The sequence below is a fragment of the Nerophis ophidion genome, linkage group LG12 (genome assembly GCF_033978795.1).
Source record: "Nerophis ophidion isolate RoL-2023_Sa linkage group LG12, RoL_Noph_v1.0, whole genome shotgun sequence".
Classification (NCBI taxonomy): domain Eukaryota; kingdom Metazoa; phylum Chordata; class Actinopteri; order Syngnathiformes; family Syngnathidae; genus Nerophis; species Nerophis ophidion.
Window position 1 is genome coordinate 65,780,663 of NC_084622.1, and position 12,999 is coordinate 65,793,661.

General features: G+C 40.6%; 1 protein-coding gene across 4 annotated transcripts in view; it reads left to right on the forward strand.

Moving 5' to 3' along the window:
* Nucleotides 1-5,523: 5,523 nt before the first annotated feature.
* LOC133563715 (uncharacterized) overlaps nt 5,524-12,999 on the forward strand; it is a 390,671-nt gene continuing 383,195 nt past the window's right edge. The window contains exon 1 of one of the 4 annotated variants that reach the window (XM_061918001.1): nt 5,524-5,653. Coding sequence is in view for 1 of the 4 variants with exons in the window: in XM_061918009.1 (XP_061773993.1) it covers nt 5,641-5,653 (13 nt within the window). In the remaining 3 variants the exon portion in view is untranslated. The remainder of the gene's footprint in view (nt 5,654-12,999) is intronic. The other 3 variants (XM_061918003.1, XM_061918009.1, XM_061918004.1) reach the window with 3 other exon arrangements.

The window sequence follows — 12,999 nt, forward strand, 5'->3', positions numbered from 1 at the left end:
AGTTCCCTATTAAGGGCAATGTAAGCGGACATTGGATAAAAATGTTAACAATAATAATAACATTTGTCATCATGTTCGTGATAATGATTGCAAACGATGGGTAAAATGACTAAAAACTGCAGTTCCCCTTAAAGATGGAACTCATGAGCCTTTGCAGCTGTTTTATATACACGGCTTTTGGGTTAGACTGGGTTTTGTTTTTGTTATGTTCTGTTAGTTTTGGACTCCCTTAGTTCCTGTTCGTGCACCTCTGGGTTTGTTTTAGTTTCCATGGGGATCAATTAGGTTCACCTTCCTCTGGTTAGTGGTCGGCACGCTCAGCTACTATCAAGCACTAGTCTAGCTATTTATTCACCTTGCTCGCCACGCTTAGTCCGGCCCCATTGTTTGCTCCCTGCAACAATTACGTTTGTAGTTCTTGTCTCCTGGCTTCTATGATTCCTGTGTTAAGTAATTACCTTAACTTCCCGTGCGATCGGCACGCATCCCTTTTGTTTTGTTCTTCCCCGTTTGTATCTTCGGTGTACAAACCCCGGTTCCATTTGAGTTGGGAAATTGTGTTAGATGTAAATATAAACAGAATATTATGATTTGCAAATCATTTTCAAGCCATATTAAGTTGAATATGCTACAAAGACAACATATTTGATGTTCAAACTCATAAACATTTTTTTTTGCAAATAATCATTAACTTTAGAATTTGATGCCAGCAACACGTGACAAAGTAGTTGGGAAAGGTGGCAATAAATACTGATAAAGTTGAGGAATGCTCATCAAACACTTATATGGAACATCCCACAGGTGTGCAGGCTAATTGGGAACAGGTGGGTGCCATGATTGGCTATAAAAGCAGCTTCCATGAAATGCTAAGTAATTCACAAACAAGGATGGGGTGAGGGTCACCACTTTGTAAGCAAATTGTCAAACAGTTTTAGAACAACATTTCTCAACAAACTATTGCAAGGAATTTAGGGATTTTACCATCTACGGTCCGTAAAATCATCAAAAGGTTCAGAGAATCTGAAGAAATCACTGCACGTAAGCAATGATATTACAGACCTTTGATCCCTCAGGCGGTACTGCATCAAAAACCGACATCAGTGTGTAAAGGAAATCATCACATAGGCTCAGGAACACTTCATAAAACCACTGTCAGTAACTACAGTTGGTCGCTACATCTGTAAGTGCAAGTTAAAACTCTACTATGCAAAGCGAAAGCCATTTATCAACAACACCCAGGAACGCCGCCGGCTTCGCTGGGCCCAAGCTCATCTGAGATGGACTGATGCAAAGTGGAAAAGTGTTCTGTGGTCTGACAAGTCCAAATTTCAAATTATATTTGGAAACTGTGGACGTGGTGTCTTCCAGAACAAAGAGGAAAACAACCATCCGTATTGTTATAGGCGCAAAGTTCAAAAGCCAGCATCTGTGATGATAAGGGGGTGTATTAGTGCCCAAGACATGGGTAACTTACACATGTGTGATGGTATGGGGGTGTATTAGTGCCCAAGGCATGGGTAACTTACACATGTGTGATGGTATGGGGGTGTATTAGTGCCCAAGGCATGGATGGGTAACTTACACATCTGTGAAAGCACCATTAATGCTGAAAGGTACATACAAGTTTTGGAGCAACATATGTTGTCCTCCAAGCAACGTTATCATGGACGCCCCTGTTTATTTCAGCAGGACAATGCCAAGCCAGGTGTTACAACAGCGTGGCTTCGTAAAACAAAGAGTGCGGGTACTTTCCTGGCCCGCCTGCAGTCCAGACCTGTCTCCCATTGAAAATGTGTGGCGCATTATGAAGTGTAAAATAGGACAGTGGAGACCCCGGACTGTTGAAGGACTGAAGCTCTACATAAAACAAGAATGGGAAAGAATTCCACTTTCAAAGCTTCAACATTTAGTTTCCTCAGTTCCCAAACGTTTATTGAGTGTTGTTAAAACGAAAAGGTGATGTAACATAGTGGTGAACATGCCCTTTCCCAACTACTTTGGCACGTGTTGCAGCCATGAAATTCTAAGTAAATTATTATTTGCAAAAAAAAATAAAGTCTATGAGTTTGAACATCAAATATGTTGTCTTTGTAGCATATTCAACTGAAAATGGGTTGAAAAGGATTTGCAAATCATTGTATTCTGTTTATATTTACATCTAACACAATTTCCCAACTCATATGGAAACGGGGTTTGTATGATTTATGAGGAATAAATCATCTCCTACCTCACGCGGTCGTCCGGAGTTGTCCGTCTGCATCTGGGAGGAACCACCCCGCAGTAAAGTTGCAACCCACACGTGACAGGTTTCACCGAAAATCCTCCTCGCCCATTTGATGACCTGGCATAATGAGTTCCTGCTCTTCAAAGACAGGTTGCCCAACCATGCCACCTTACAAAGCAAAAGGACAGACTCACTCAAAGCCCGGTAGAACAGCTTAATCAGTGATATGTCAATAGGAAGGTGAGACAGGTTCCTAAAACAGAAAAGACGCTGATGGCCCTTCTTACACACAGCTTCACAATTTTCATCACACAATTCAATGTTTATGTTCACAGACACTTGTAAGATTTTAGAAGTTCAACACCCTACGAGACTTCATGTGGACGGGCTTTAATCATATCTTTAATCTTTTCCCCGTTTATTACTAGATGGGATTCCTCACACTATAAAATGGTTGACAACCGGACCATTGCTTGTCTCGCCTGCCTGTAAAAGGCTGATGATGACTGGGTTGTCTGCATATTTAATGATGGTTCTGCTATCAAACCCACTCTGACACATGCTGAACCCGTAAAGGGGAGCAGACTTGGTCAGACAATGATCCATTAACCACTTTCTGTGTTCTATTATTCAAGACGTCAAGGGACCAACCCACAACATTTTTACTCGGGCCAAACTTTTGTAAAAGCCTCTTTGCTAAGATGTGGGACTGCATTTTGCTGAAGGCCGATGAAAAATCAATGAATAAAAAGTTCAGCGTGCGACCCAACTTGCTCATCATGTTTGACACTCTGGTTGAACAGGGGGACTCTAGCATCCTCGGCCCCTCTTTTGGGTCTCTATGTAAGCTGTGTTAGATCCAGCTCCTGTCCTGCTACTTTCAGAATCTCAGTCTTGACAAGTCTCCCAAAGGATTTCAGAACTACTGCTTCACTGGTCTTTGATGATTAAAAACCTATGGGTAGCTGACTGAAGGGGACATGGACTAGTATTTTAGTCTTCCAAATTGCATGGACACATTGTGACTGTAAAGACTTGTTAAAAGTAAAATTAAAGATAGTGCTCAGTTCTCTGGCCCAAGATTTGGACCTTGAATCTTTTTTACTTTAACGGCCCCCTGACACCCCTTCTTAACTGTCTATGCCACGTCAAGGCTTGGTTAGCCCAGAATTTTTTAATAATGAATGAGGGACAAACGGAAATTTTAGTTTTTGGTCCGGCCCTCACTGACTTGGGACTATTGCAACATGATGTGTGTCCCAAAGTCACCAGCCTGGGCGTCACTATACACAGCCATTTTAAACTAGACAAACAAGTCAATGGCGTTTTAAAATCGTGTTTTTATCACCTTCGTCTTTTAGTAAAGGTTAAACCCAGGGGTGTCAAACTCAAATACAAAGTGGGCCAAAATTTAAAAGTGAACAAATCCGCGGGCCAAGGTTGAACAAATGAACCTTTTAATAGGGACCCAAACAAGTTTTGCATTGAATATTGAACAAGCAAGGCTTATATAACTTTATAGTGACATGCAAAATCCAGTTTCAAATAATAATAATAATTTAAAAATAGCAATGGCATATCAAATCAAATTTAAATAGAAACTGAATGCCTCTTTTCTATTTGCAGCCTTCTCAGGTAAATATCAAAATAAACTTTTCTCACAGGCTAGTAATACATTTTTATATTGTAGCGTCCATTTTTATATTGTAGCGTCCAGGAATAGGTAGTATTGTTCTGTTGTGTTTATGTTGTGTTACAGTGCAGATGTTCTCCCGAAATTTGGTTGTCATTCTCGTTTAGTGTTGGTTCACAATGTGGCGCATATTTTTAACAGTCTTAAAGTTGTTTATACGGCCACCCTCAGTGTGACCTGTATGGCTGTTGACCAAGCTTGCATTGCATTAGCGTGAGTGTGTGTGTAAAAGCCACAAATATCATGTGACTAGGCCGGCACGCTGTTTCTACGTAGGAAAAGCGGACGTGACGAAATGTTTTAGAGGACGCTTGAGGCAGTGCCTTTAAGGCACGCCCCCAATATTGTTGTCCAGGTGGGAATCGGGAGAAATTTGGGAGAATGGTTGCCCCCTGTGATTTTCGTGAGGGGCACTGAAATTTGGGAGTCTCCTTGGAAAATCGGGGGGGTTAGCAAGTAAATAAATGGGTTGTACTTGTATAGCGCTTTTCTACCTTCAAGGTACTCAAAGCGCTTTGACACTACTTCCACATTTACACACACATTCACACACTGATGGAGGGAGCTGCCATGCAAGGCGCTAACCAGCACCCATCAGGAGCAAGGGTGAAGTGTCTTGCTCAAGGACACAACGGATATGATGAGGTTTGTACTAGGTGGGAATTGAACCACGGACGCCGGGTTGCGTACGGCCACTCTCCCACTGCGCCACGCCGTCCCCAAGTATGAGTATTAACGGTGAATGTGGTGTTACAGCGACACCGCCGCTGTATAATACCGGCAGGCCAGCTCTAATGTTAATTTGATATTGGCTCAAGGGCCAAATGAAAATACACGGCGGACCAGAGTTTGACACCCATGGCTTAATGCTAGCGGCAGCATTTAGCATACAAATCCGACTTTCAGGTATGACTATATAATCTCACTAAAACACAAGTAACACAATAAGCAGATAAGGGATTTTCCAGAATTATCCTAGTAAATGTCCCTAATAACATCTGAAGTGCTCCCACTGCCCTCATCTTTTTTTCTTCTTCTAGTCCTTCACTCTCACTTTCCTCATCCACATATCTTTCATCCTCGCTCAAATTAATGGGGAATTTGTCGCTTTCTCAGTCCGAATCGCTCTAGCTGCTTGTGGCCATGATTGTAAACAATGTGAGGATGTGATGTGCTCTACAACCCGTGACGTCACGCGCACATCGTCTGCAAGGCTTTTTTTTATTAGCGACCAAAATGTGCGAACTTTATCGTCTAAATCCTTTCAGCAAAAATATGGCAATATGTGGAAATGATGAAGTATGACACATAGAATGGAGCTGCTATCCCCGTTTAAATAAGAACATCTCATTTCAGTAGGCCTTAAGTAAACTAATTGTCATGTGTTGCAATGTTAATATTTCATCATTGATATATAAACTATCAGACTGCGTGGTCGCTAGTAGTGGCTTTCAGTAGGACTTTAAAAAGTGTGCACTTCCTCTCTAAAAGTCTTTCTGTTTTGCTTTCCTCCCAGTTGGGAAATGGAGGGAAGCAAAGCCCCTTTTTTTTTTTTTTTTTTACTCCGTTTAGTGACGCAGCATGGGGGCGTCACTAAACTCTTCTCCCACCAATCACAAGTCAGGCTGGAAAAGTTGTAAACAAGCCTGACACGCTGCTTTAAAGCTCGACTTTTGCGTGTAACAGCTAGAAAGACGTGGGTGCATCGTGCAATTGACGCAGAATGGAGAAAAGAGGTGAGTCAACTGCGTGTTTTATGTTGTTTGTGTGTGTTTTACTCAGCGTTTGTGGCGTGTGTGTGAGCTCGTAGTAGTGGGCACACAATATGGCAACATCGGCACACAATATGGCAACATCGGCACAGGAAGTTGTAGACTAAACAAATATTACAGGCTGGCACGCAATTGTGTACTCTTGTGGTTTAAAAGTCACGGGTAGGAACCACAAAGTTACAAAACATTTACTAATACAAACCCCCGTTTCCATATGAGTTGGGAAATTGTGTTTGATGTAAATATAAACAGAATACAATGATTTGCAAATCCCTTTCAAGCCATATTCAGTTGAATATGCTACAAAGACAACATATTTGATGTTCAAACTCATAAACTTTATTTTCTTTTGCAAATAATAATAATTAACTTAGAATTTCATGGCTGCAACACGTGCCAAAGTAGTTGGGAAAGGGCATGTTCACCACTGTGTTACATCACCTTTTCTTTTAACAACACTCAATAAATGTTTGGGAACTGAGGAAATTAATTGTTGAAGCTTTGAAAGTGGAATTCTTTCCCATTCTTGTTTTATGTAGAGCTTCAGTCCTTCAACAGTCCGGTTTCTCCGCTGTCGTATTTTACGCTTCATAATGGAACACACATTTTCGATTGGAGACAGGTCTGGACTGCAGGCGGGCCAGGAAAGTACCCGCACTCTTTTTTTATGAGGCCACACTGTTGTAACACTTGTCTTGCTGAAATAAGCAGGGGTGTCCATGATAAGATTGCTTGGATGACAACATATGTTGCTCCAAAACCTGTATGTACCTTTCAGCATTAATGGTGCCTTCACACATGTGTAAGTTACCCATGACTTGGGCACTAATACACCCCCATACCATCACACATGTGTAAGTTACCCATGCCTTGGGCACTAATACACCCCCATACCATCACACATGTGTAAGTTACCCATGTCTTGGGCACTAATACACCCCCATACCATCACACATGTGTAAGTTACCCATGCCTTGTTCACTAATACACCCCCTATACCATCACACATGTGTAAGTTACCCATGCCTTGGGCACTAATACACCCCCATACCATCACACATGTGTAAGTTACCCATGTCTTGGGCACTAATACACCCCCATACCATCACACATGTGTAAGTTACCCATGTCTTGGGCACTAATACACCCCCATACCATCACACATGTGTAAGTTACCCATGTCTTGGGCACTAATACATCCCCATACCATCACACATGTGTAAGTTACCCATGTCTTGGGCACTAATACACCCCCATACCATCACACATGTGTAAGTTACCCATGTCTTGGGCACTAATACACCCCCATACCATCACACATGTGTAAGTTACCCATGTCTTGGGCACTAATACACCCCCATACCATCACACATGTGTAAGTTACCCATGTCTTGGGCACTAATACATCCCCATACCATCACACATGTGTAAGTTACCCATGTCTTGTTCACTAATACACCCCCATACCATCACACATGTGTAAGTTACCCATGTCTTGGGCACTAATACACCCCCATACCATCACACATGTGTAAGTTACCCATGTCTTGGGCACTAATACACCCCCATACCATCACACATGCTGGCTTTTCAACTTTGCACCTATAACAATCCAAATGGACACCACGTCCACAGTTTCCAAATATAATTTCAAATGTGGACTCGTCAGACTACAGAACACTTTTCCACTTTGCATCAGTCCATCATAAATGATATCAGGCCCAGCCAAGACGGTGGCATTCCTGGGTGTTGTTGATAAATGGGTTTGGCTTTGCATAGTAGAGTTTTAACTTGCACTTACAGATTTAGCGACCAACTGTAGTTACTGACAGTGGTTTTATGAAGTGTTCCTGAGCCTATGTGATGATATCCTTTACACACTGATATCGGTTTTTGATGCAGTACCGCCTGAGGGATCAAAGGTTTGTAATATCATAGCTTACGTGCAGTGATTTCTCCAGATTCTCTGAACTTTTTGATGATTTTACGGACCGTAGATGGTAAAATCCCTAAATTCCTTGCAATAGCTCGTTGAGAAATGTTGTTCTAAAACTGTTTGACAATTTGCTTACAAAGTGGTGACCCTCACCCCATCCTTGTTTGTGAATGAGTGAGCATTTCATGGAAGCTGTTTTTATAGCCAATCATGGCACCCACCTGTTCCCAATTAGCCTGCACACCTGTGGGATGTTCCATATAAGTATTTGATGAGCATTCCTCAATGTTATTGCCACCTTTCCCAACTACTTTGTCACGTGTTGCTGGCATGAAATTCTAAAGTTAATGATTATTTGCCAAAAAAAAGAAAAGTTTATGAGTTTGAACATGAAATATGTTGTCTTTGTAGCATATTCAACTGAATATGGCTTGAAAAGGATTTGCAAATCATTGTATTCTGTTTATATTTACATCTAACACTATTTCCCAACTCATATGGAAACGGGGTTTGTATTATATTTTCTGAATGTCCAGTCGAAAAAAAAATACCGGAAAGCTATTTCTTTGTTTACTTTCTGTCCGATCGTTTTGAGTTGAGGAAGGTGATCAGTGTTTCTGTGCTTGATTACATGGCCTGTCAAGAACAAATTGGCTTTAATTCATGGAGAAAAATCTACTCCCAAATGGGCCGGACTGGTGAAATCACGGCACGATAACTTAAAAATAAAGACAACTTCAAATTGCTTTCTTTTGTTTAAAGATAGAACAAGCACATTCTGAAAATGTATAAACCATGATGTTATTTTTTTTTTCACATACATGTTGCGGTTAATAGTATTCTATCTTTAGTTGTCGTTATTTATACTTTCTGAATAAATTATGTTATAATGTTCATCAGTCAACTCATTGGTGTTTATTTTCAATCTATCATTATAGAAAATAATTTTAAAATGAAATTACAGGATTTTATTCATGTAGTTTGTTCATTTTCCTCGACTGGTGCAATAACATCGTGTGCAGAGGTGGGTAGTAACGTACTACATTTACCCCGTTACATCTACTCGAGTAACTTTTGGGATAAATTACTTCTAAGAATAGTTTTAATGCAACATACTATTACTTTTACTTGAGTATATTTATAGAGAAGAAACGCTACTTTTACTCCGCTCCATTTATCTACATTCAGCTCGCTGCTCGCTTCTGATTTTTATCGATCTGTAAATGTACGCTTTGTTTGTTTTGATTTGTCAGACGGACCTTCAAAGTAGGATCTATCACATGCCTGCATTTTACCAATCAAATGCAGTCACTGGTGACGTTTGACTCCGTTTCACCAATCAAATTCAGTCACTGGTGACGTTTGACTCCGTTTCACCAATCAAATGCAGTCACTGGTGACGTTTGACTCCGTTTCACCAATCAAATGCAGTCACTGGTGACGTTTGACTCCGTTTCACCAATCAAATGCAGTCACTGGTGACGTTTGACTCTGTTTCACCAATCAAATGCAGTCACTGGTGACATTTGACTCCGTTTCACCAATCAAACAGAGCCAGGCGGTCACATGATTGCACACTTAATTTTTTTATAAACCTTTATTTATAAATTTCAACATTTACAAACAGTTGAAAATAATAATCAAAGTAAGTACAAAACCAGTACAAAACAGTATAAAAACCGTACAAAACAGCGCCAGGGTGTTGTAAATTCAAAGTAACTAAAATAGAATGCAAAAAAATATATATATAAAATAAACAAAGTGCAAAGCCAGAGTCTCACTCAATCTCAGTAAATAACTTAAATTTGGAACTAGAAGCTTATCGACAAAGTAAGAACCCCAGCCAGAAATACAATACTAATACACAGTACATGGAAAACACTTATTGTGTTATTTTCATTTTGAGTGGGCCAAATCACTTGTGTTAGAAAATAAACTATTGCAAATAACTGCTGTCATTTGATTACAACAATAAGACGTTTAACTTGTCGTCTCATGTTGCTCGCATGTGCTCTACTGAAGGCTCAGGGAGTTTTTGTGTTTGCTCCAAAATTTGAGGGAACATTGGTGGAAACCCTTTGTCGGCGCTTAATATTCAATCTGGTCCTTTCTACCAAAGGCCACATTTCTAAAAATCTGACAACGTTTCTTTCCACCTGAACCTGCTCTGTTTTTAGGTCAACTCTGTAGTGTTTTGCAAGTTTCCCTGTTTGCAAGTCGCCTGGTAGCCTTTCCAGGCAGCAACACTGTCCTTGTGTGTTCGGGCCATCTCATGACTAAAACTTTCTTCCATTTCCAGTTTCAACCATTTAGATTTCTTCAATGTTCGTTGTAGAATTCCAATGCAGTGCCATAAAGTTGTGAGCGAAAAGATCCTGCAAGTGCATCTTGTAAATCCTTTGGGACTAAGCCCTCCCTGTTCTTAAAACCCAGTGACGCCCCTGAGATCCAATACCAACATTTCTGGATCCAGGGTGGAATGTCCATTGGAATTTTTTTCTGTGAAGTTTGCATGTTCTGTGCAGGTTTTCTTCAGAGACTCAAGGTACTAGACTACTTCCCAAGAAAATGCATGATCGCTTAATCGGTGACTGTAAATTGTCCATAATGTGAATGGTGGTCTATAGGTAAGCCAGACCCTCAATAGTTAGGATGTAGCTTACCGATGACCCGAATGAAAACAGGTGTTCTAGTACATGGATGCACTTTTACCCTGCAGTTCCACCCCATTGCACTCAGTCTTCACTGTTAGGGGTCTTTGCACAATTGCATTCTGGATCCACTTCTCGTTTTCATTGTCGCTACCTGCTGCAGGCGACAAAAGTTTATGCTCTGAACGGATGTGGGCAAAACTGCTTGCTGTTGAACATCAATGTGCATGTTGTGAGATTCCCTCAGCAAGCCCATCCCTGCGAGGAAGGGGTTGGGGAAGAGAGGGGGAGGGAATAACTTCCTTTTCAGCTTAGAGTTTTGGCAGAAACTTTACTCTGCTGTTATCGAAACTGTCCATGCATACGCCTGAGTTCACAGTATTTTGTTTGCATAATAAGATTGAATTTGCTTTGTAGAGTTTGTTGTGTCTGTGTGGGTTTTGTCTTTTTTCTGCTCTTGTTTAAGTTTTTAGTCCTAACTTCAGGGCGAGTATTCATCATCTCCAAGGGTCAATGACCTATAAACCACTGGCTGGTGTTTCACATGACTCTGTGACCAGGTAGCAAAGTCTAAGTATAGACGGACCAACCTAACAGTAATGATTAGGGGTGTAACGGTACATAAGTATGTACAGTGATACCGGAAGTAATTGTAAAGCTGTCATTGAAGCATTTGGAGTAGAGGCATGGATTTGAACACTTTTTAAAGCTGATAAGCTAAAAATTTCTCCCAAACAGTCGGAAGTAGTACGGACACTGCGAATGGGAAATGAACACACCAAAAAGTAAGGCTGTCTTCTACTGAAGATGTTCGTAGTCAAATCTGATTCGAGAGATTTTGCCCATAGTCGACGATCAGTTGAATTCATGGCGCATTTTTTTTCAAAGAAAAATAAACAGATGATTAGGGATGTACTGATAAACGGTATAATGATAAACTGCGGAAAAACTCCCGACTGTTATGAATACTGTTTTGAATTAAAATGATCATAAAACCGTGATTGATAAACTTACAGACTGTTGACACTGCTCATTTACCGTAGAAACCAGCTAGCGCTAGCTAGTTTAAGTTGCTAACATGCTAACAGAGACATTAACGTCTTTCCCCATTAAGAAAGGGCATACCCCAATCGAAACTGGTATAAATGCATTACTGTCTGAGCAACTATTGAATAGTGCAGTGGTTCTCAACCTTTTTTCAGTGATGTACCCCCTGTGAACATTTTTTTAATTCAAGTACCCCCTAATCCAGGGGTGTCAAACTCAAATACAGAGTGGGCCGAAATTTAAAACTGAACGAAGCCGCGGGCCGAGGTTGAACAAATTAATCCTTTCATAGGGACCTAAACAAGTTTTGCATTTTGCAACAGATGTTGTTAGGCTTGTGTGGCATTGTAATGGCGGATTCGGTCCTCCGTGGATGCGTCAGCAAGAACACAGCAAAAAGGTAAGAACTAAGGGATTTATTAAACAAAAGGAGCTATGAACAAAAACACTGGAACAAATAGAAAAGGCAAATAGAAGCGCTAGCATGGAAAGCTAGGTCAAACTAACCGAAACACAAACATTTGGCTCAAAGGCACACAAAAAAGAAACACAAAACAACTAGCGTGAAAGCTAGGAATAAAATAAAGCTTAGCGTGAGAGCTAGCGAAAATGAGAGTGAGAGACAAGTCATAAACAGATGTATGTGAACAAACTAAGATCCGACAATGAGTGAACAGAAAAGACTGGCTCATAAAAGGTGGTGATTAGTAAAGACAGGTGTGCTGGAAAAGAGAGTAGCAGCTGAAACTAATGAGTGACCATGGAAACGAACAAAACAGGAACTAAGCATGTCAAACCGCAGAGTGATATGAAAATGGAACAAAAATAACAATATGGTGATGATCCAACCATCGGACCACAACAGACGTGCTCCCGAAATGTGTTCGTCATGCTTGTTTGGTGTGTGTCCACAGTGTGGCGCATAATTGTAACAGTCTTAAAGTTGTTTATACGGCCCCCCTCAGTGTGACCTGTATGGCTGTTGACCAAGTATGCCTTGCATTCACTTGTGTGTGTGAAAAGCCGTAGATATTATGTGATTGGGCCGGCATGCAAAGGCAGTGCTTTTAAGGTTTTGTGGCGCTCTGTACTTCTCCTACGTCCGTGTACCACTCCGTACAGCACCTTTTCAAAAAGCATTTATCGGCCGATAATAGGGGCAGCCCGATATTATAGGACATCTCTCGTGTGAATGCATTGGACATTGTTGTTTAATTGCTTGTTTGTATCTATGATTCATTCATACATTCCCTTGCAAGAAAAACAGGGATAACCTGCAGTGTCCACTATTTATTTCACGGTCTCACTGTTTGATTTGTTTTGCAAAAAAAGTTGATTTCAACTCACTGAATCGTTTTGTATTGTATCGTTTTTTTTTTTTTTAATATCATCATCCCTGAATCGTATCGGCAACCACAAAGATCGAATCGAATCGTTGTTACAAATATTTCTTACCGATATTTATTGGTACTCTTTTCGCTACTCTATATAATTGGACAGGCATATATATAATTTGCCACATTGCATTTCATGACATCATGCAGTTATGACTTCGATTCATGTACTGTAGGTCTTAGTTCTGGTACACTTGTGGCTATTTTAAGGATTTAGTGCAACCACAGTCAACATTTACTTAACCAATTTTTTTTTATGTAGGAGATAAAATAGAAGAGATC